General features: G+C 42.5%; 1 protein-coding gene and 1 non-coding gene across 2 annotated transcripts in view; one reads left to right on the top strand and one right to left on the bottom strand.

The window, feature by feature from the left end:
* Positions 1-285: 285 nt before the first annotated feature.
* Positions 286-25,079, top strand: part of NCEH1 (neutral cholesterol ester hydrolase 1) — a 78,742-nt gene continuing 53,948 nt past the window's right edge. The window contains exon 1 of the mRNA XM_054482628.2: positions 286-616. Within this exon, the coding sequence (XP_054338603.1) occupies positions 479-616 (138 nt within the window). The 5' untranslated portion in view covers positions 286-478. The remainder of the gene's footprint in view (positions 617-25,079) is intronic.
* LOC129034377 (U6 spliceosomal RNA) lies at positions 8,334-8,435 on the bottom strand. Its single transcript, XR_008501867.1, has one exon. It is a non-coding gene; the product is annotated as a U6 spliceosomal RNA (small nuclear RNA).

Raw genomic sequence — 25,079 nt, 5'->3', positions numbered from 1 at the left:
AAGAATTTAATATCTTCTTTTGCCATATATCAGCTAGAACTTACAAACCACTCCAAGTCTGGCTCCAGAAAACAGAATTTTTATTTCCTTTCTCAGTACTCTGAGCCAGAGTGACCCACTTGCTTTGTCCAGAGACTTGTCACATTGAAACTATTTTCCGTTTGAGACCTTCCAGGAGGAAAGCCATCCTCACACGCATGCAGTACAAACCAGTGTCCTCCAGAGTCCGCTGTGCTACGGCCAGCGCAGCGACAGAGCCTTCCTAAAACCTGTAGTGACTGCCACACTTTGCAAGGACACCGTAGAGGGGGCACGTCCGCGCTCCAACTTCCTCCCGACGCAGCCTCTGATTGGCTCCTGGGCTTATAAGAAACGCGTGAATGAGCAGCTGCCGCGGGCAGAAACTTGCCGGAGGTCTCCGGGTGGCATCGCCCTTTTTCCTCTTTGCCAGCCCGCTGGCTAGCCGAGCCGGGGCAAGATGAGGTCGTCCTGTGTCCTGCTCACCGCCCTGGTGGCGCTGGCCGCCTATTACGTCTACATCCCGCTGCCTGGCTCCGTGTCCGACCCCTGGAAGCTGATGCTGCTGGACGCCACTTTCCGGGGTGCACAGCAAGTGGTGAGGTGCAGCCCAGCGCTGCTTCTCTCTTCCTTCTCTTACGCAATATTTGAAGGGGATACAAAATTCCTCTGCCGGGTTCCACGAAAACGCAGGTTTTTCCTAATGCATTGAGGCTGTCGCTTTTTAAGGTGGTCCAGTCGGGAATTTTCAGGGTATCGCATTCGCCTCCTTGCTAGCAGCGGGCTAGATCTGCATTTCCCCGTCTGCGTTTGTGACAGGGAAGAAGTGCTTGAATAGAATTTGACAACTGTTTAAACCTTCGTCTGTCCTAAATATCTTCCTCTTCCTTGGTTTGCAACGTCAAAAGGCAAATCCTTAAGCATTTTATAAACCACCCTTCTTCACACTGTCGTTCTGCCATAGGGACCGGCAGAGGATAAATATTTTTAGGAGAGCTCGGGAAAAGCAGGCTCTGGTTCCTGGGAATGCAGCCACCTTAGAAGCAGAAGCAGGCAAGGGCAGTCTCCCAATGTCCCCAGGCTGTGGAGCGCTCCGTTCCCGGAGACAGCAGGCAGGGCTCTCCATCCAAGCACTTGAGGAACCATAGGGATCTCTCGTTTCACCCGAGGCAGATCTCAGCTCAGCCCAAGAAAGAGGACTGGGAGGCTGGGCTGGCTGAAAGGAGGTGAGAAGGCGGCAGCCCTGGTTTGCATGATGCATGTTTTCTGCTTGCCCTGCAGCATTTATTTTATGTCCTTGGCGGTCAGATAACCTTTTTTCTGAGCGAGGTTACCTGCCTTAACCTGGGAGGGTAACATTTCTCTCCACTGTATCATGGGCGTGTGTTCATTCCTTCCATAGACAGGAAAATATAACTGTCTCTGGTTTATTCCACGGTAAGAGGCGTTATTTTTAGTGTCAGAGAATCTAAAATCTAAACTACAGTCTGCAGCCACGGCTGAGCCCTCTGATTGGACAGTATTTCTGAGCAGCCTGCTCTATCTAAACTCTAACCTTCTCCAAAACCAAGCCTCCTCCCTCCCCACAACCTTGGGCTTTAATCTCAGAATATTTTTATAAACTCCTTCTTTCAGAAATGACAACTAGAGAAAGAGAAAAAAAAATCATTTCAACCTGAGAAAGCTGATTTTAAAAAAATCATGATTTTCCCAGATGGTTTATGTTCCTGTTCCCTGTCCACTCATCATGTGTAGGATTACATAATCTGTGGGGCTTTATCCTATGAAAAGTCCCCTTACTAGGGTATTGTAGCACATTCCTAGCGTGGATTTGCTTTTCCCGAATTCAGCCACATTCTCACCTCCAAAGCTCCTTTTGTCTCTTAGGAAAGGTCTATGAAGCTATAGATCCCTGCCTCCCTTCCTTTCCTCCTGCTTCCTATAATGTTGACATGGTGAAAATGATCATCCCCTTCTTTAGCACTGGTGTCAAGAAAGTCAGTCTTCTTGTAGGAAGCCTTGCATTCCCTCTCCTCCCCCATGAAATTATGTAATTTGAAAGTAATACCCTTCAAAGATTGAGGAACAGTGATGTTTACCTGGTGTTTACCTGGGTAGGTTAATGGTCTTCTACAATAACTTAAACATAGGAAAACATAGGAAAACAGGAAAAAGATCAAACCGCTATGTTGGCTGCAGAGATTATTCTTAGTTTTCAGGTCACCAAAGAAGTCTTCTCCATCATAAGTAATCTCGGACAAGCTAGGTTTGGAGAAAAGCTTTTCTTTCCCAGCTAGGCTTGCCAGCCCATTAAGGACAAGGCTGTGTAGGGTCCTCCACAGAGTATACCCTCAGGTGGCGCTTGGGAATGATAGTGGGTGTAACCTGAAGTCAGCAATAGATGAGGTAACCAGTGTTCTCACCTGACACTGTGGCTCAGGAGTGGATTTGCAGAAAAATGGTTCTTATCACTTCTCCTCTAAATTGTGAAATATCAGAAAGATCATTATGATCAGATGGAAACATATTCTACCCAATAAAGCAATTTTCCAGTGTCACCTCAAATCTTACTTAGTTTTCCCTGTAAAATAGGGCAAATAACTACCTTGCAGGTTTGCTATAAGGTTTAGTAATGTATTTAAGTGCCTGGTACTTGTAGTGAGTCTTCTAGTTGTCCCCAAGGGTCCATTGTAGATTGTGGGAACATCTATAAGAATGCTCACCTTTTTTGAAGCAATAAAATAAATATAAACTGGAAGTAATTTATATAATTGAAACCTGGAGTGCTACTACTAAATTACTTGGGCGTCATGGCCTGGGGCGGTGGCTCATGCCTGTAATCCCAGCACTTTGGGAGGCCGAGGCGGGTGGATCACGAGGTCAGGGGTTCGAGACCAGCAGCCTGGCCAACATAGTGAAACCTCTCTCTACTAAAAATACAAAAAATTAGCCAGGGCTGGTGGCAGGTGCCTGTAGTCCTAGCTACTTGGGAGGCTGAAGCAGGAGAATCGCTTGAACCCGTGAGGCGGAGGTTGCGTTGAGTCGAGATCGTGCCACTGCACTCCAGCCTGGGCAACAAGAGTGAAACTCTGTCTCAAAAATAAATAAATAAATAAATAAATAAATAAATAAATAAATTGCATGGTGTCAACCTCATTACTCAGATAATTTTAGTTTGAGTTGACTGGCTCAACTACAAAAGCAATTGAAGCTGTTTGAGAGATTAAGCTCAGCCTAGTTCCTAAGACAGCATCAGCTGCCTACCATTAAGAAATGTGAATGTTAGTTTATTCTGTTGTCATTGGCAAATACTTCATGCTTTACTATTTTTTATGTCCTTTATCTTTTGCAGTGAGTCAGACTATTGAGATTAAGTTCATTGCGCTTTTTTTCCTTGGGGTTCCCCATATTCCCTAAGAAACAGCTACTTAGGATCTCTGTGACTCCTCTCAAACACAGATGCTATGTCAGAATCGCCTAAGAACTGTTCAAAACAAACCAAACCAAACCAAAACAAAACACTTGATGCCCAGGTTACACCACATACCAAACTTACTTAGAATCTCTGGGAGATGAACGTTCTTAGCAGTGTTTAAGAAAAGTTCCGGCCGGGCGCGGTGGCTCACGCCTGTAATCCCTGTACTTTAGGAGGCCGAGACGGGCAGATCACGAGGTCAGGAGATCGAGACCATCCTGGCTAATACCGTGAAACCCCGTCTCTACTAAAAATACAAAAAAATTAGCTGGGCGTGGTGGCGGGCACCTGTAGTCCCGGCTGCTCGGGAGGCTGAGGCAGGAGAATGGCGTGAACCTGGGAGGCGGAGCTTGCAGTGAGTCGAGATCGCGCCACTGCACTCCAGCCTGGGCAACAGTGCGAGACTCCATCTCAAAAAATAATAATAATAATAATAAAAATAAAAAACGAAAAGTTCCCCAGATGATCTTAATTGCAGCAAAACTTGAGAACCACTGCTCTGTAAGATAAAAGGCATTGCTGTTGTAGACAATATATTTTCCTTAAACTGCATGTTATATTGCATACGGGTTGCTGGAAATGAGCCCCTTTACATTAGCATGGATTAGTTTATCAGATTAGTTGATACTTTGGCCCTAAGGGGATAAAATACTAGCTAGGCAAATTTCAGTGTTATAGCAAAGCCATCATAAGACTTGAGCAGTGGAAAAGCACAAACAAAAGTAGGTCTGGGAAGGGCAGAGGTGTAATTTAGATGACCAGGCAGCAGGAGACTAGAGGAACAAAAGAAGAGAGTTTGGGGAAGTCCTGAAGGCTGATTTCCAAATGCTATGCAGACAAAGATTTTTTTTTTAAAATGGTAATCTCAGCGCGGGTTAAAATACTGAGAAGTGTACACTGCTGGAGAAAATGTATGTTAGAACCACGTTTTTGGAGAACAGTTTGGCAATATCCATCAGAAGCCTTAGAAGTGTGTTTATTTTTTGACCCCCTAATCCCTCTAGATGGAATTTATGGTAAGTAGTGATGGATATAGGCAAACCTCTAGCTATAAAGATGGAAACATTTTACAGGATTAAAAAACTTGTTCATCAGCACCATAAGACAAAGAAAAAAAACAAACTTGTTGAACTTGTCTAAAAGCACTGCCACTTATAATGAACGTGAAGGAAAATTCAGCAATCTTTTTTTCTTTTATTTGCAGCACCATTTAAACGAATGAAGGTCGGGCGTGGTGGCTCATGCCTGTAATCCTAGCACTGTGGGAGGTCGAGGTGGGCGGATTACCTGAGGTCAGGAGTTCAAGACCAGCCTGGCCAACATGGTGAAACCCCGTCTCTACTAAAAAATATAAAAAATTAGCCAGGTGCAGTGGCATGCGCCTGTAATTCCAGCTACTTGGGAGGCTGAGGCAGAAGAATCGCTTGAACCAGGGAGGTGGAGGTTGCAGTGAGCCAAGATGGTGCCACTGCACTCTAGCCTGGGCTACAGTGCATCTCAAAAAAAAAAAAAAAAAAAAAAAGGAAAAAGAAAAAAAGAAAAATGTAAGAACAGTAAAAGATTAAATAATGGTAAATTCATATTTGGGAATACTAGGCAGTTAAAAAAATTTAGGTTCTAAAATGTTTAATGACTTGCAAAAGATTTGTACTATGTGTTAAGAAGGAAAAGGCTACAAAATAGCGCATACACTATTTATATATCAAAACATGTATCTATGTTTATATAGAAAAAGCAGAAAGATACAATTTAAAGCATGATTTTTTCTTCTGGGCCATAAAGTTATATCTTCAGTTTTCGTATTGACATATTCTAGATTTTCTACAATGAACATGTAGTAATAAATTATTTTAAAGCTTTTTTTTATCCAGGCATGGTAGCTAATGCCTGTAACCCCAGCACTTTGGGAGGCTGTTTTGCCAAACCCCCATTAACCTCAGTAGTGAAGGCACCAGGTTGAAGAGGCTGAAGAAGATTCCCAGAGCCTGCAAACAAGACATGGGGTTTTTGTTTTTTTTTTTTGGTTGTTGTTGTTGAGATGGAGTCTCACTCTGTCACCCAGGCTGGAGTGCAGTGGCATGATCTCAGCTCACTGCAACTCCACTTCTGGTTTCAAGTGATTCTTGTGCCTCAGCCTCCTGAGTAGCTGGGATTACAGGTGCCCGCCACCATGCCTGGCTAATTGTTGTATTTTTTAGTAAGGACAGGGTTTCACTATGTTCGTCAGGCTGGTTTTGAACTCCTGACCTCAGGTGATCCACCAGCCTTGGCCTCTTAAAATGTTGGGATTACAGGCGTGAGCCACCATGCCCAGCCAAAAACAGGGTTTTATTAGGGGCTTGCATACAAGGGAAAGAGTCCAGTGATAGTGGGCTGGACAGAAGAACCACTTTATATATAGAAAAGGGGCATTGGCAGCAGGCTGGACAACATATTTGTCTTTCTACAGTCCAGTGGTGGCAGGCAGGGCAGGAAAATCACAACTGCCTGCAAACATGCAGTTTATATAGCATCGTCACTTGACGTCCTCCCCCTAATGACTTCCACCTGGCAACCTTCATTTAACCCAAAACTCAGGGCCTCAATCCCCTGTACATCCCATGTTACATGGTGGGGGGTTCTCACATGTTTATCATAGATAAAGAACAAATCACTGGGTTGGGCACTTGGGGACTCCTTAGCTCAGAACACACATTTAGGTGTGTCTGCCATACAGGGTCATTCTCAGAATGTGCTTAGGTTATTGCTGTCAGCTGAGTTTACAGAGGCTGAGGTGCAAGGATCACTTGAGGTCGGGAGTTCGAGAGCAGCCTGGGCAACATAGTGAAACTGTGCCACCCTCCCCGTCTCTACAAAAAATATCTTTCAAAACAAAAAATAACTTCCCCCCGCCCCGGGATAATTTTTCTATTTCTAAAGTGGTATTGATGTGTATAAGCATATCAATGTATATTTTAGTATTTGCTTTATGAGAAAAATCGAATTTTTTTTAAGAAGACTTTCTGGATCCCCTGATATAGCTATCATAGTGCCATGCTTTGTGCTCAGTTACCTAGACTTAACATGGATTGAAATCCTGTGTGAAGCTTTGGAGAGACACTAAAGTGACCTAGAAGAAACCACAGTCTAGTAGGATGGAGAAGTCATGTTAATATATAGCTATTAAAAAGCTAGAAGCTGATAGGTGTAGAACAGGTGTAGTTACAAAGTCTCATAGGAGGGAGAGTCTATGTATAGTTTAGAAGAGTGATAAACTCTTCTAAAGAGTGATCCTCCCGCTTTGGCTTCCCAAAGTGCTGAGATCACAGGCATGAGCCACCGTGCCTACCTGTAATTGAATTTTCAAGTGAAAAACCTGACTATATTGCCTGCCTAATCTAAGGTATGTCATATTATGAAATTTTAACAAGCTCTCTTTCAGTGTTTAATAAAATTAAAATCCTGGAAGTCGTCACTTATTAAATGAACACCAAGGCAAGGAGCTGGTCTGGCAAAACAGAAATGTGTAAGGCAGATACCTAAACTTGAGAAGCTTACAGTCCAGTGAGGGATGATAAACCAACAGCCAGTGGTAAGGTAGGCACTTGAATGATGGAAGGAAAATGTGATTAAAGGTAATAATGGTGTCCCAAGGGAGCTTGGAGCATGTCTTGTCTTGATTATTTTCTAACTTACTACTGCTTATACTATGAATGTTTTCAGTGACACAATGTAAAAGAAATGCTGAAATTGGTATTTATGCTGAGTGTTCCTCCTGTTTCTTATGGGTGACATTGCTTTTGGACTAGCTGATCAAGGATTTTTATCTTACCAAATGTCTCCAAACTTGTTGAGACTTAATGTCACCTCACCTGAATTCTCTGTGCATGATGTGCTTTTGGGCTGTGTGGGTGTGGTTTAAATGACAGCTCAGCTGGAAACTGTGCAGAACTTCAACGTGCTAACCTCTTTCATAACAGTTTTGAACTGGAATATTTACTACTGTCAGGTAAATTTAACTTTAAAACATCAGTAAATAATGATTGTCCAGAAATTGTGATGATGCGTATTTCTTCATGCACATTGGTAACTTTACTAACCACAATTTTTAGCTGATTTGCTAGGATTTTTCTTTAAACATATGGCAGCAAAAGGTTTTAAGAATAGTGTCAGGGGCATTATTTAATCAGTATTAGTTCTGACAGGTGAACAACCTGAGTTGGTCTCTGCAGATAGTACCTATGAAACATTAAGGTCAGATTGATTCAGCTACCAGGTGTGTAAGATAATGCCCAAGTTATAGTTTCCTTTTTATTTTTTCTGGTACTTCTACAAATATAGCCCTGAGCATAGAAATACCCTCATTATTTTAATGGGACATTCTATTTCTACCATGCAATTTGAGCTTGATCTGAGACATTTCTGTGAAGTGTGAAAGTATAGTTAATCATTCTTAAATGTTCTTTTTATGCACAATTGCTTCTTTTAAAATAGCATTTTAAAATAGCATATATTTACTTTTTTTTTTTTTTTTTTTTTTTTTGAGACAGAGTCTCGCTCTGTCACCCAGGCAGGAGTGCAATGATGCGATCTCGGCTCACTGCAACCTCCGCCTCCCAGGTTCAAGCATTTCTCCCACCTCAGCCTCCCGAGTAGCTGGGATTACTGGCCCCCGCCATCATGCCCGGCTAATTTTTTTTTTTTCTTTTTTCTTTTTTTTTTTTTTTAGGGATGGGGTTTCACCATGTTGGCCAGGCTGGTCTTGAACTCCTGACCTCAGGTGATCCACCCACCTTGGCCTTCTAAAGTGCTGGGATTACAGGGGTGAGCCACTGCGCCCAGCCATACTTACTTTTTTAAAGAAAATATGTAACACCGCAAATGTGTGTCATCCTTCTGCAGGGGCATACTAGTCCTCTCTGAACTGTTATGGTTTTAGTGTATGTGCTGCTGAAGTGAGCACCATATATTTACTTTTGCTGCCAAATGAAATTATGTGGGAACTGTCTACCACTTCTCTTTCATTTTATGTTTATATAGAATGAAGAAATGTAATTGAATTTATTTTTGTTTTTTACTTTTTATTTTTTTCTTAGAGACAAGGTCTTGCTCTGTCACCCAGGCAGAGATGCAGTGGTGTGATCACAGCTCACTGCAACCTTGAACTTCTGGGCTCAAGGGATCCTCCTGCCTCAGCCTTTTGAGTACCTGGGACTACAGGCGCATGCCACCATGCCTGGCTATTTTTTTCTTTTTTTCTTTTTTAGGAGAGACAAAGTCTTGCTATGTTGCCCAGGCTGGTCTCAAACTCTTGGGCTCAAGTGATCCTCTTGCTTTGGCTTCCCAAAGTGCTGGGGTCACAGGCATAAGCCACCGTGTCTACCTGTAATTGAATTTTCAAGTGAAAAATCTGACTATATTGCCTGCCTAATCTAAGGTGTGTCATATTGTGAAATTTTAACAAGCTCTCTTTCAGTGTTTAATAAAATTAAAACCCTGGAAGTCATCATGTATTAAATAAATATTAAGGAGCTGGTCTGGCAAAACAGAAATGTGTAAGGCAGATACCTAATCTTGAGAAGCTTACAGTCAAGTGAGGGATGATAAACCAACTGCCAGCGATAAGGTGGGCACTTGAGTGATGGAAGGAGAATTATGATAGAGGCATCTGTACATTGCTGCAAGAGCCTTGGAAAGAACATCTAAAGTGGACCTGGGCACTGGGGAAACGTATCTAATCTGAGATGTCAAGGTTGAGTGCCTACAGTAAAAATAACATCTAATGAGCATATAGTGAGCATTTACTCTGTGGCAGATACTGTGCTATGCGCTTTGTGTGCAATTAGTTTAGCCCATGGTAATACAATCAGGCAGGTGTTCTTTATGTGACAAAGCAGGAGACTGAAATGCAAAGAAAAGTGACTTGCTTAAGATGACACCGTTTATACGAGGTGGAGCCTGAATTCAATTCCAGCCTGTGTTACTCCTGAACTCAAGAGTTTAGATTTGTGCTAGATTTCCTTATAACAGAAACCAGAGAAGAGAAGAGAAGGGTGAAAGAGGCATTCCAGCCAGAAGCAGCAGTATGTGAAAGTTCTAGTGGGAGAGGATGGTATAGCTGAGGAACTACAAGTGGTTTAGACTGGCTGGAGCTTAAAGTTCAAATGTCAGAGAGGGAGGCAGAAGGGAAGCACCAGTCAGGTGAGGAAGAGCTCTGTGGACGAGAAAGGAGCAACTGAAAGTCTTCTAGCAGAGAAGTCACATGCTCAAAACTGTGTTTTAGAATAGTCCTTCTCAGTGGCAGTGTGGACAGTGGAATGTAAGAAAGCAAAAGTAGGCTGGGCGTGGTCGCTCACAACTGTAATCCCAGCACTTTGGGAGGCTGAGGCTCAGGTGGATCACAAGGTCACGAGTTTGAGACCAGCCTGGCCAGTATGGTGAAACCCCATCTCTACTAAAAATACAAAAAAAAAAAAACAAAACAAAACTAGCTGGGCGTGGTGGCATGTGTCTGTAGTCCCAGCTACTCAGGAGGCTGAGGCAGGAGAATCCCTTGAACCCGGGAGGCGGAGGTTGCAATCAGCCAAGATTGCGCCACTGCACTCCAGCCTGGGCAATAGAGGGAGACTCCTTTAAAAAAGAAAAAAAAAAAAGGCAAAAGACCATCTAGGAAGCACTAATCCAGGTGAGAGCATAAACTAATGAAGTGGGACTGATTTGGAAGAAAGCTGATCAGAGTTGCTGTTGGAGGGGAGAGTATGGAGCATCGGAGAGGAAGGAGTCAAAGATGACTCCTGGGACAGATTCTGGAATAGCTGGGTGAATGGGGACCATGACCCTGATTTGGGAGCAAAAGCAGATCTAAGGGTGAAGATACAGAGTTTGGGACCCTGTTTTGAAGTGTCAGTGGACTAGTCCAAAGACGGCTGATCATAAACAGCTACATATACAGATCCAGAGCTCAGGAGACAGAGCTGGGCTGGTGATATGGATTTGGGAGTGGTCGGCAAATGGATAGTGGCAGAAGTAGTTGAAATGAATGTGTTTGGAGTGACAGTAAGATCTGGAGGATTCCACCAAAGGTGCCCCTGAGGGACACCAGTGGCAAGTGGAAAAAGAGGCTATCCTTGAGAGAAAAGAGACCTTAAAGAACATAACTTTTTAGTATACCTCATATTTATAAAGTACTCTAGATTTTATGAAGGTTTTTACTAATATCACCGCATTTCATTTTTTTTCAATAAATAACTGGTTGCCATTGTTATTTCCATTTGTCAGCTAAGGGAACTTGAGGTTCAGAAAGGGTCAAGGACACCATTAAGATCGTATGATCAGGGCCAGGCACAGTGGCTCACACCTGTAATCCCAAGGCAGGAGGCCCCTTGAGGCCAGGAGTTCAAGACCAGCCTTGGCAACAAAGTAAGACTGTCTCTACAAAACATAATTAGCCAGATGTGGTGGCACATGATCTCAGCTACTGGGGAGACTGAGGATCTCTTGAGCCTAGGAGGTGAAGGCTGTATGATCACACCACTACACTCTAGCCTGGGTGACAGAGCAAGACCCTGTCTCTTAAAAATTTTTTTTAAATTTAAACATGTGATCAGTTATGCTGGCGAAATGGAACTGCAATAGAAATTCATGGGCTCTTAGTTTCATGCCCTCCCTGCTGGGCTATGCTGTGAGGACACTGATGATAACTTAGTCACTAGTGAATTTTTGGTCCTGATTTTTTTTTTTTTTTGAGCTCCCACAATTAATCTACATCAGTGCTTATTATTTTTTTGTGTCATAGAAACAAAATTACATTTGTGTAGTATACTGGGGATTCTGGAAGCAATTTTGGGGGAATCTGTATGAGCTTGAATAATAGAATTCACAAGATTTATAAAGAGTTACACAAATGGTTCTCAAATAGAATGCCAACTCTGATGCCAATTATTCAACTCTGTATAGTTATACAAAATGGCTTTAAGTTTTTACCTCTATAAAATATTTAAACATTGATAGCTAGTGCCCCACCTGTAATCCATTTGTAGAATACCTGTTGGGAAGCTCACCTTTCTCCAGTTTGTAGCTTTTAAAATGTATGTCTATTATCATTGTTATTAAACACAGATAGTCCCCAGGTTACATGTATTTAGGTAGCCATATAATTTATTGTCCAAACCAGGACATTTTTGAGAGTAGCAGGGACTGCTATTAATAATCATGCTAGGTCAACAGTGTTTTTTTCTTTGTTTTGAGACAGGGTCTCTGTGGCGCAGGCTGGAGTGCAGTGGTATGATCGTGGTTTACTGCAACCTCTGCCTCCCCAGGTTCGAGCAATCTTCCCACCTCAGCCTCCCAAGTAGCTGGGGCCACAGGCATGCACCACCATGCCCAGCTGATTTTTGTATTTTTTGTAGAGACAAGGTCTCCCTATATTGCCAGGGTGGGTCTTAAACTCCTGGGCTCAGGTGATTCTCTTGCCTCAGCCTCCCAAAGTGCTTGGATTACAGGTATGAGGCACCATGCCTAGCTCAGTACAATGGTTTTAAACCGGAATGATTCTCAGTCAAACCTGGACGGATGCTCAGGCTGCATTTATTTGACTTGCACACATTTGGCCTAATCAAGTCAAGGCTGTGAAATGATCCCTTGTTCCCAGTCCTGAGTGCTCCAATCTGACTGTTAATCCTCCAGTTACCACTCTTCCACCCCACCCACACTTCCTATCCCCTGTAGGATAAAAGTGCTAAGTTCCTTGGCTGGCACTTGGTGCTTGCTACAACCTGCACCATTTTGCTGACTGCAGCCTCACTGTGTCATGGATGACAGTTCAGCTCGTGAATCTGCTTACGCATCTCCTGTTGTCCCCTCTGTCCCAGATGCCCTCCCACCCTTTAACTTTGGCCAATATCCCACACATCGTTCAATACCAACTCAGAAATCATCTCTTTTGAGAACTTCCCCATCTCTTTCCCTCTCACTGCCCTTCCTCAGCCTTAATTTCTTTCTCAACACTCTGCTAGCGTTTTGTTTTTCTTTTATGGCCCTTAGATGTTGCTTAGGTTGCTACTTACATACAGGCTCCCCACCAAATCATAAATTTTCTGTCCTATCATAGACATAATTTTCCTGTTACTGCTTTAGGACTTTTGTTTTTGTTTGAAGACCATTCACAGTAGAGAGACTAAAGAGAAATTAGGAATTCATGGTTCTGCTTCCATTATCACTGTGTTACTGCATCTGTCTCAAGGGGCAGGCCCTGTGCTTCCACGTGCTTCTGACTCTGAATGTAGCCAAAAATGGTTTTGTGTTGTCCTTCACAACTGTGTTTTGCAAGCCTCGCTGTTTTCTGGGTTTCTGACTTCCTCATGTTTTAATAGATTTATGCTTGTTTTCAAATTTGTCATGAATTATGTGTCTGTTTCTGACTAAATGTTAATTATAGGCCATCTCCTTAAAAGAACACTGGTGATTTTCCACATTTGATAGTCATCTGCCTTTTCTTTTTCCCCTTGAATAGGATAGTTGATAAATACCCCAAGAGAGATTGAGAGACCCTTTTCTGAGCTGCCTGTCCCATAATGTTGTCCCTGCCCTGAGACTCAAACTATCTTTCTTTGAACACTTTGAAATCTACTTTTTAAAAAGTGGAAGATGTTTATCTCACTGTTTCTGGTATATGCATCATTTACAAGGTAAAGTCACTTTGTCCCAAGGTTTCAGTCACTTCCATTTCACTGTACACAGTTCTTCCTTGTTTGTGAGAGGCAAGGCCAGACAGCAATTATCTGGGCTTCCTTAACTTTCTTAGCAAAGCAAGTCAATTCTGCTTTTAGAGGCTGGGTGCAGTGGCTCACGCCTGTAATCCCAGCACTTTGGGAGGCTGAGGCAGGCATATCACCTGAGATCAGGAGTTTGAGACCAGCCTGGCCAACATGGTGAAACCCCATCTCTACTAAAAATACAAAAATTAGCCAGGCGTGGTGGCGGGTGCCTGTAATCCCAGCTACTTGGAAGGCTGAGGCAGGAGAATCGCTTGAACCCAGGAGGCAGAGCTTGCAGTGAGCCAAGATCACGCCACTGTACTCCAGCCTGGGTGACAAAGTGAGACTCCGTCTCAAAAAAAAAAAAAAAAAAAAAAAAAATCTGCTTTTAGAAAATGATCAGCTTTTAACAATAAGATTGCTGGCAGATATCTGCATAATAATGGATGCATTTGCAGAATTGCAAACACAACCACTTTATAAAATAGTGGTTAATGTTCTCATTTTGTAGGAAAGGAAATAGAGGCTCAACAAAGTTAAGTAACTTCTTCACAGACATGGGCCTGCTTAGTGAAGTTGGCTGTGAACGAGGTCTGCTGGACCCCATTGCCCTTTGAACTATATTCAACAGTCTCCTGTTATGGTTGTTCAATCTTCTGTCTTCCCCTTCTCCCTCCTCTCCCTCCACTCTCAGCTCTTTTGTGGCTAGTTGTATGATCCACATTAAGAATGCAACACACAGGGAAAAAGTGTATTATGTATTTACAAATTTTAGTCCTGGAGGATGCTAATACTGTTTAAAAAAAAAAAAAAAACTTGAGACAAAATAAGTTTGACAGTTTATTTGAGCCAAGAGAGCTGCACTCTGCAGGGTGAACAGCAGGAGTCTATAGACCAAACACCCAAGAGAGGTAGAGAAATTACTTGATTGGCTACAGCTAGGCATTTTGGCTTATTTGGGTATGATCCAGTGGCTAGAGGTTAGTTAGTGGTTTCTGATAGGTTAAGCTTAAGTTTTATTTTACTGTTTATGTTGAATTGGGTTTTGGCCTGCTTACCTGGGGGCTATAGTTACAGCGACAACCTCAGGCTAATGGTCTCAGTATTTGCTTTAAAGCTATATATTGGCCGGGTGCTGTGGCTCACGCCTGTAACGCTAGCACTTTGGGAGGCCAAGGCGGGTGGATTGCCTGAGCTCAGGAGTTCGAGACCAGCCTGGGCAACATGGCAAAACCCCGTCTATACTAAAAAAAAAAAATACAAAAAATTAGCTGGGCATGGTGGGGTGCACCTGTAGTCCCAGCTACTCAGGAGGCTGAGGCACGAGAATCACTTGAACCCAGGAGGCAGAGGTTGCAGTAAGCCAGGATCACACCATTGTACTCCAGCCTGGACGACAGAGTGAGACTCTTTGTCAAAAAAAGAAAAAAGATATATATTACCCATTGAATAGGGCTCTATGGTTAAATAAGCTAAGTTTAACAGAGTTAATCAGGATTCCTTTTTTAACTGTAAAATCTTTGAGAACTCTCTGCTAATATGTATTTTGAATCTTAAAGAGAGTGTACAATGAATCCCAAATTTAATTGACTATAGATCTCTTATTTCACAAAACACCTCATGAAATTGATGGTATATTTACCAAACATTGGGGAACATTTTCATAGTGTTTACAAGCATGAACTTTGGGATCGAGGAGACTTGTGTTCAAATCCTGGCTTTGAGCTATCCTAGCTGTGTGACCTTGAACAGAGAACATAACCTAAGGGTTTGTTTACTGATTTAGCAAGTGATTAAAATGCTCCATCTGGAAAGTTATGAAGATTGCACAATATGTGAATAAAGGTTTATTGTTCGTTGTCATCATCAAACATTAGTTAAATATGTAAAGCACTTGGAGCAGTACCTCGCACACGAGAAATATATTTAGTCCAAATCTGATTTTTGTCAATTGTCTACACTAAACTACAAAGGTAATTTTTTTTTCTTTTATCATCACCATTCTTGCCAATCTGCTATTGCTCTCAGGTTGGTGGATTTCTATACAGGTGTAGATCTTCTTAACATGGGCTGCTGTTGGTTATGGCTATTAGGTTTATATCCTGACTTTAGCACTTGTGACTAGTTAGGCAAGTTATTTAACATCTGTAAGTGTTAGTTTCTTATCTGTGAACATGAAGATAACGACAGTACTGCCTTCAAGGCTTATAAGGATTAAATGTAATTGTGTATATGAGTTTCTTAACCCAGTGCTTGGCATATAACAAGAACTCAAAACCTCTTCCTAAAGTTAAAGTTTTAGAGTCCATAGATTTAGTTTGCTGATGTTCTAACTGGATATATGAATCATCATTATCATAGCTAGCTCATTTTTCTTTCTCTTTTTCTTTTTTATTTATTTTTTTGAGACAGAGGCTCACTCTGTCACCCAGGCTGGAGTGCAGTAGCATGATCTCAGCTCATTGCAACCTCTGCCTCCTAGGTTCAAGCGATTCTCCTGCCTCAGCCTCCCAGGTAGCTGAGATTACAGGTGCATACCACCATGCTCAGCTAATTTTTGTATTTTTAGTAGAGACAGCATTTCGCCATTTTGGCCAGGCTGATCTCAAACTCCTGACCTCAAGTGATCCACCCACCTCGGCCTCCCAAAGTGCTGGGACTACAGACGTGAGCCACCGCGCCCAGCTGCTAGCTTGTTTTTCTAACCACGATTTGAATACATTAACCCAATATTTATACCAGCCTTGTTACATAAGTACTATTGTTGTTATATTATAAATGAGGAAATTGAGGAACAAAGAGGTTGATTTAAATATCTGCCCAAGTCACATACTCCGTAAGTGGCAGAGCCAAAATTCTACTCCAGGTAATCTGTCTGGAGGTAGTGCTCCAAAAGCTGGAGAAATCGTCTCTTAGTCACTGTCTTATATCAAGGAGCTCCACTGGGCTTTGCCAAGGTACCATTCATTTTACAATTTTATGTCAACTGTGAAGAGTTCCTTAGACTGTAGCTACCTTAGGCAAAGTTGTTGAAATGACATTTTGTTAAATTAAAGTGCTTTACTTGAATTCTAGTCCTAATGGCAGGTGACCTTGCCTCAATGTGAAGGTAGTGAAGAAGTACTTACAAGCAGGGTTGATATTTTCCTCAACAAAGGGCTTTAGATTTGCTCAAATGATTGACAACTCTGGGGCTTAGAGATCTGGCCTATGAGTATGGAAAAGATGACTTTGACTTCTGAAGTTATGAAACATAGGTGTCTTCAGTTGACTACCATAATTGAGGAAATATACCATGTCCTCTCTATCATGTTAGTTGAGCAATTATTATGTGCTAGTACTTGGATATAGCAATTCACAAAACGAACAGCACTTGGTCCTCTTGGAGCTAAAATCCAGTGCTAAAAACATAAGATGAATAAGTAAAGGAAATATAGGAAATAGGGAGAAATTTTTTGGCAGGTCAGTGATAATGGAAACCCTGGAAATACACGAAATCCCCTGAATGAAGAATAGTGTTAGACCTGCCAAGAAGAGGTGGAGCCTCGGAGGAAGCAGAAGTTGGGAAAACAAGAAAAACTGGGAAGAGGGCATCAGAGAAGCCCAGATGGAGTACTGCCAGCAGGGCGGGGCTGCTATGATGAACTGTGCTGAGAAGCCGAGGAACCTGAGGACTGCAATGGGCCTGTGAGGGCCCCACAAGTGCACTCCAGGCACCTGCGCCTTTCCATTCAATGTCTCAACCCGTAACCTGTCTGTTGGAGTGATGTCAAGGATGTCTTCCAAAACTGATGTTTTGACTTTGGCAATGTTGATATTGAGCTATCATTTCTGACAATAAATAGTCAAAATATACTTTACAGGTTGTGATTATAATTCAAGGTGGAGGTTACTGATGGAAATTACTGATGTACTAAATAGTAAAATACACACACATACACATACACACACACATATATAACTTTTTCCCCAAATAACTAACTAAATTAATGTCGGTTCATCAATGTGGAAACATATTTTACAATCTGGACTCTTCACAGGCTAAGTAGCCTTTTCTGTCTGTCTCAAAAAAAAAAAGGTTCTCATCAGATTAATAGTAAATTTAGTCCATTTTAGATTAAATCCTAGTAGTTCTATAGTTGTATAACATTTAAATACAGACTGGGCATTGTGGCTCATGCTTGGGGAGGATGAGGCAGGAAGTTTTGGGAGGATGAGGCAGGAAGTTTGCTCGAGCCCAGGAGTTTGAGACCATCCTGGCCAATGGGGCGAGACCAGTCTCTACAAAAAATTTTGAAAGTTGGCCGTGTGTGGTGGCACGTGCCTATAGTCCTAGCTACTCAGGAGGCTGAGGTGGGAGGATCACTTGAATCCAGAAGCTTGAGGCTGTGGTGTGCTATGATCATGCCACTGTACCAGCTGGGTGACAGTGAGACCCTGTCTCAAAAAAATAAAAAATTTAAAAATTAAATACACATACTATACTTTTGTTAAGGACAGTGGGTCAGTATTTTACAGGACTCTCCATGTGCCAACTTTGGTTTTTGGCAGCCACAGAGGTTTCTACTGACCAAAACCAGTAATGTGTCAGTCTCATTTCCTCACATAGCTGATCAAAATTGCACAATTCTGAATTGTTCAATTAAGTGAAGCTTAATACATGGATGAAAAGAAATATAGTATTATTGGTTATGTCTACAGAAGGAACCTCTTTGGTAGTGATGTTCAATTACTCTAAAAACATTAACATGGTTTCTATCTCTCTCAAAGCATATTTCGAGAGCAAATAATAGAATTTAAGTGCTTTAAAGAGTTGGACTTTCATTTGGGTATTGTGAGTGATTAAATGTCTTTATCTCATCCCCAACTCTAACCACCCCCTCCCATTTTTTTTTTTTCCCCCATATTCGGGCTTTAGAAGATTGGCAAGCAATCATGGGTAGCGTGATAAAATTTGACACACCTGTAATCCTTAAAGTTGCTGAAATACAGATTGGTCCTTGTTGCTTTGTGTGCACATGGTTTACTTTCAGGGTCTTTTTATAGATGTTGAAGTTATACTTAAACATATAGTCTTATATTTTGTTATAGCTCTTCCTCTTTCTGTTTATGGAGGAAAATGATGCATTATTCATTTTTTAAAGTGCCAGCATATTTTCAGCAGACATTTATTGGCTACCCAGAATGTGTCAGACACTGCAGAGTCCTGGAGCTTCTCATACTCTGAAAAACCAAGACGTGGACAATCCCAAACAAATATACTGAGGGCTTCAGTTTGTGGTACAAGTGGGTGCTATGGGAGCCAGGCTGGAGGAAGCCCCTGTAAGTCTGAGGAACTCAGAGGAACCCAGAGGAAGTGCTGGCTGAGCTGGGTCTGAATGGATAAGAAGCAGCACTCTTCAACAGGAAGAGCATTCCAGGAGTGAAAACAGCAGGTGCAAGAGTCTGAGGTGAAAGAGCATGGCACACACAGGAAGCTACTGCTCTGGAGTTTCTGAAAGTATCAAAGTTTGAAGGAAATCTTTACATGACTGAACCATAGTTGGGACTAGCCCGCCTTGTGTTGTTAGATCTATTACACTGCTTTAATTTTGGTCACTTTTAATAAGCCAATAATAGGGTGATGAAAGCACACAACCAAATCAAGAGTAAGTACTACTTGATGAAATAAACTTGAAACTACTTACTAAAAATATTCTAGGCCAGGCACGGTGGCTCACACCTGTAATCCTAGCACTATAGGAGGCCGAGGCTGGTGGGTCACTTGAGCCCAGGAGTTTGAGACCAGCCTGAGCAACACAGTGGGACCCCTATCTCTACAAAAAAATTAAAAAAAAAAATTAGCCAGGCATGGTGACATGCACCTGTGGTCCCAGCTACTTGCAAGGCTGAAGTGGGAGAATCACTTGAGCCCAGGAGATTGAGGCTACAGTGAGCCTGTGATCCTGCCACAGCCCTCTAGCTTGGGCGACAGAACCAGACCCTGTCTCAAAATAAAATTAAAGAGAGAAAGAAAAATAAAAATATTCTGTTACAAACCTTACAGTAGCATTTAACTCCTGGTGGCCAAATATATAATTTGATTGAAAACAATGAGGTTTTTCTTCTGTTTGGTTTTAGTAGCTTTTTGTCTTTAACAGAAACTTCTTTAAGTCTTTCTTGCTGTGTCCCTAATGTATTACTTCAGAAGGTCATTCTTTGTTTAAAGTTTGAAACAAACACTGCAGTTGTTGGCAGCTATGATGCCTTATTGGAGACAAAGGCTTCTTGAATGTTTGTCAAAAGGGGTGGGTCTATGCTTAGAGAACGTGACCTCTTGTTTTAACTACCCAGTCTGGTTTCCCTCTCACCTCCTCTCACTACACCCTGTTCTTTCTTTCTTTCTTTCTTTTTTTTTTTTTTTTTGAGACAGGGTCTTGCTTTGTTGCCCAGGCTGGAGTGCAGTGGCACGATCTCGGCTCGCTGCAAGCTCCGCCTCCCGGGTTCACACCATTCTTCTGCCTCAGCCTCCCTAGTAGATGGGACTACAGGTGCTGCCACCACGCCCAGCTAATTTTTTGTATTTTTAGTAGAGATGGAGTTTCACCATGTTAGCCAGGATGGTCTTGATCTCCTGACCTCATGATCCGCCTGCCTCGGCCTCCCAAAGTGCTGGGATTACAGGCGTGAGCCACCGCGCCCGGCCAACACCCTGTTCTTTTTTTACCCTCATTTGCCAGTTCTTCCTGTCACTGGATTTGTTTAATTACTCCTAAGTAGTTCCATCTCCACTGCCTGGCTGAAAGCTCTGGAGGGGAGGGGCTTGTCTGTGGACTTCCCCACTGTGTGCACACCTCCTAAAAGTACCTGGCACAAAGTAAACACTCACATATTTGCTGAGTGAGTGAATAGATTGATGAGTGACCAAAAGTCCCTGGACAGCTTCTACAGTAGAGAGGGTATTGGTGATAACACCCTGACAGGAAGTAGTCTCTGTGCATCCCATTTCTCAAATAAGGCAGCATCAGTGAAATTGACCAACAAAATATGCTTGCAGCCAGGTGCGATGGCTCACGCCTGTAATCCCAGCACTTTGGGAGGCTGAGGTGGGTGGATCACTGGAGGCCAGGAGTTTGAGACCACCCTGGCCAATATGGTAAACCCTGTCTCTACTAAAACTACAAAAATTAGGCGGGTGCTTGTAGTCCCAGCTACTCGGGAGGCTGAGGCAGGAGAATCGCCTGAACTGGGAGGCAGAGGTTGCGGTGAGCTGAGATCACGCTATTGCAGTCCAGCCTGGGCAACAAGAGCGAAGCTCCATCCCAAAAAAAAAAAAAAAAAGAAAAAAAAAGGTTACTCCAAGTCATTTCATGAGGTACATGTGAATATCGGTCTTATTGCTTTATAGTCTTTCTTGTTATGAACAAAATGAAATCCTCAGCTTTACTACAACTTATTACCTAGAAGAACTTTGGCTTTTCCAGAAATCAAATTCAGCTTCAGGCAAGGAGCATTTGTCCCCGCTAAGGGTAGTCAAGGAGTGAACCAAAGTCTCTGAAAACAGTTCTGCTGTTTAAAACAAAACAAAACTTTAGTCCGTGGTAGCCACATTAGATCGCATATGTGAATTTCCAACTCATTTGCAAAAGTGAAGACATTTATGTGTGCTGAAAGTTGCTTTGGTTTTTCAGTTTATGTGAGGATTGTCAGCTTCCACCCCTGCTTGGGTTGTAGAATCCTGCATGTCCAGAGCGTCTGTAAGTTACCACCAAGAGTTTAACCTGTCAGCCCCAAGGACAAGGGCCAACACCTTGTAGCATTGCTTGTGACCCTTAGCACAGTACTGGACACCTATCATAACACTCAGTTATAAATAGCCTACTTCCTGGTATTTGAGTGTAGATAGTGCTATCCTGGTGAAGGGTGAGGAGGACAACATTTAGGCCATTTGGACTTTCTTTCATATAAAGATATTAAAAATACATATCTTTATATATAAATATGATATAATCTCATTCATCTATTTTCCTTTAATCTTCTAACTTCAACCCAGTAATGATCTCAGAAAAATTAATCCTTCCATATCTTTTGCTATTTCCCCCAAGAGTGACCATAATTACCTCTGACAAGACTATACTCAAATCAAGGAAAATAAAATCTCTTTTGAAGGGAAAAGAAATCTTAAAAAGAAACAAGTGCATCAGCTCTGCAGTCCTTGAGAAGATCCAATAAATTCCTTTAGAGTCTCTGTAATCTTCTTTCTTTCTTTTTTTTTTTTTTTTTTTTTGAGGCGGAGTTTCACTCTTGTTGCCTAGGCTGGAGTGCAGTGACGCGATGTTGGCTCACTGCAACCTCCGCCTCCCAGATTCAAGCGATTCTTGTGCCTCAGCCTCCTGACTAGCCAGGATTACAGGCACCCACCACCACGCTAATTTTTGTGTTTTTAGGAGAGACGGGGTTTCACCATGTTGGTCAGGCAGGTCACGAACTCCTGACCTCAGGTGATCCACCCGCCTCAGCCTTCCAAAGTGCTGGTATTACAGGTGTGAGCCACTGTGCCCGGCCTCAATGTCCATTTTCATTGTTCTCTAATTAAACTGTTTCTATGCATTAACATAATTTAACATTTAAAATAAAACCGAACAATCAAATTTCTGATTTTATGCCGTGGTTCTGTTTGTTGTCCAGGTTAGGGGCTAGAACACTGTCAGTTATGCATATTATTGTTTGTATGAAAAGATGTGATCAAACTTTCAAACAGCCAGCTTGACGGCCAGAGACTGACCTGCACATGTTATTTTTGGCCCACATTGCATATTAAACATTTTATAACTCATTGCCAACACTGAAAGTTACAGGTATTTCATACAATCTGGGCTTTCTACTTCTCTTGAAAAATTGCCATCTGGCAACACTAGGCCAGCATCTTCGTGTCATATAATCGCCTGTGGCTGAGCAGCAGCTGCTTTCTGAGGGCCTTGTTTCTCTAGTTTACCACAAGACTCCCTACTTCCTGATATTACACCTGTTTTACTCATTTCCATTAGTTGCCCTGGTCCTTGAAGACATGAGTTTATGACCTATATTCTACAGAAAGCTCATTTAATGTTTCATGTAATAAATATTTATTGAATTACTTTCATTTTTACAAGTATTGCAAATGGTTCCTGTGCTTCAGAGATTCAGAATCTATTTGAGAAGATGAAAGATATTGTGCAGCAAGCAAAAATAATTCAGGAGCATAAGCCTAGAGATGTTAGGAGGCCGTCAGTACATCGGTGATTTTCAGACGGGCAGTACAAGGCTGTGAACTCCGAGGGGTGAAAACTGAGCCAGGATGGTATTGTGAAGGTTCAGGTTGAAGCTGTACCTTGAAGAATGGGTCAGAATAGTATGACCTGCGTGATACTATTCTGAGAGTGGCATGGGTAGTAGAGGAGAAGAAAAAAGAAACCATCAACAAAACCAAGTTGCATGTTTGGGAAGTAGGCCTATTTGGTTGGATTAAAGGAGTACAGGCTATCTCTCATCAGTGAAAGCTTCTGACACCCACCCTTGAATTCTCACCATTATTGTCCGTTAACTGCACAGTTGTTCAGGAGATGCCCAAACAGAAAAGCAGCAAGCAGTTTGCGTAACTTCCAGCCCACTTCTTTTTAGGCAAAGCATGTTTTCCACTTTCTTAAAACTCCTACATGTTAGTCCTTCCTAGCTCTCCCTCCCCCAAGAAAAAAATGGGGAAGAGACCTTGATTCCTGGCATATTAAGGCCTCTAGAATCAACTAGGAAAACCTGGTGTGAGAAAGACAATAGGAAAAGCGAGAAAAAGGGAAGTGGGTTATGAAGTTAGGAGAAAATGCAAAGGAAGCGTGGAAAGTTTAGCATGTACTACCACATTTCTGGAAAGGCCCAGCATCATCCACCACTTTCACATAAAACCTAGGATTCCCATGTGAAGAGCCTTCACCTCAAATCTCCTTCAGGATACTCTGGGCTTATTCCTCTAGTCCCTTGGAACCCCTTAGATCATTGGGATGGCTTTGCATGTCCACATCGCAGTATCGAGTATCACATAGAACTTATGTAAGCAAAATCAGTACAGTCCTATGTCCTATACAATTGGACGTAAGATCAAGCTGAAATAAGAGCAAGCATCCACCCTTCTGTCCCCCACAGAAATACATGCTATGTGAACACTAGTCACTACGTGAATGTATTTTACACCATGTGAACACTAGTCACTATGTGAATACACTATGTGTAGTACCAGGTGAAGTGTTGGATATTTGGTATGTGGAAGACCGGAAAGAACTGGATCCAGCAGAGGAGAAATACTTCAAGAGGATGCTCTGGGCTGGGACTCAGCTGGGTTGGAGCCCTGGCCCCAATATATAGAGCAGGACATTGGTTACTCATGTCAAGGATGGACTCAGTCTTCATCTGTAAAACAAGGGGGCGAGGCAAGGCCTTCCCAAAGCAGTCTCAAGGGATGTGAAGAGTTGTGAAAAGACTAAAGTTTAAGCAGAGTTAAGTAAATTTCTCTCCTCCTGCTGGGACTTGTCGGTGCGTTTCAAAAGCTGATGTGCATTGTGAATCTCTGAGAGAAGAATTGCTGGGCAGCAATTTCCCGAGCTGAGTGAATCACAGATCTCAGAACTCTTCAGCCTGCTCTCATTGCAAAGTTGTCTCGTCCATCTGCTGTTCTGTAGAATGTTTGGGAAAGGCTGCTCTGTAGTTTTCCTTCCAGCTCTGACATTCTAAAATTCTAAGTTGGTAAAAAGGCAACAAAAGCCTGGAAAGCCAGAGATGTCAAAGAGAGGTCAGAGATCTGGTTGTCGTACTTGTCTAACAAGGTTGCACGTGGTGAGGATTTAGAATGATGCTCTACTTCTAGGTCTAGGGGAACAGATGGAACAGAAGAATGGGAGAAAAAATCAAAACAAAATAAGTATAAAGTTAAGTCGATGAAGGGGAAGAGGAAAAAAAAAGGTTAGGTTGCAGAAGCATTGAGATAAACTGGAACTATTTTCAATCGAGATGTAATGAAAGAATCTTGAAGTAGAAACCTGCTGCCCTGATTCTTGTCTGAATGTGTCTGTAACTGGGTGACTCAGAGCTTGTCACCCATCTCTCTGGACATCAGTTTCCAAGAACACAGTCTGTATTTGTGGGCCCTTTGGGTTTTAAAATTATACGACTTCATTTGCATCCAGTTTAAGATTGAAGCCTTAGGGAAGGGATTTATTGAAGAAAGATGTATAAAGAAGTGAAGGCTGAGACCTAGACTGGAGAGAATTATTAGGTCAAGAGAAGCCCATTATGAGCCCAGTGAAGATGGGTCTCTTTTTGTTGTGGTTGTTGAGATAGAGTCTCACTCTGTTTCCCAGGCTGGAGTGCAGTGGTGTACTCACCGCAATCTCTGCCTCCCAGGCTCAAGCCATCCTCCCATCTCAGCCTCCCAAGTAGCTGGGACCACAGGCGTGTACCTACCACACCCGGCTAACTTTTTGTATTTTTAGTAGAGATGGGGTTTTACCATGTTGCCCAGGCTGGTCTCAAACTTCTCAGCTCTGGCAGTCCACCCGCCTTGGCCTCCCAAAGTGCTAGGATTAAGGTGTGAGCCACTACGCCTGGCCCAAAGATGGGTCTTTTTTTTGGGGATGGGGTGGGGGATGGATTCTTGCTGAGTCACCCAGGCACAATCTCGGCTCACTGCAACCTCACCTCCCAGGCTCTTGCAGTTCTCCTGTCTCAGCCTCCCAAGTAGCTGGGATTACAGGCACATACCACCATACCTGGCTAGTTTTTGCATTTTTAGTAGAGATGAAGTTTCACCATTTTGGCCAGGCTGGTCTCAAACTCCTGACGTCAAG

Source organism: Pongo pygmaeus, chromosome 2 (genome assembly GCF_028885625.2).
Source record: "Pongo pygmaeus isolate AG05252 chromosome 2, NHGRI_mPonPyg2-v2.0_pri, whole genome shotgun sequence".
Lineage (NCBI taxonomy): Eukaryota > Metazoa > Chordata > Mammalia > Primates > Hominidae > Pongo > Pongo pygmaeus.
The sequence above is the reverse complement of the archived record's forward strand: the minus strand, read 5'-3'. Positions and strand labels throughout refer to the sequence as shown.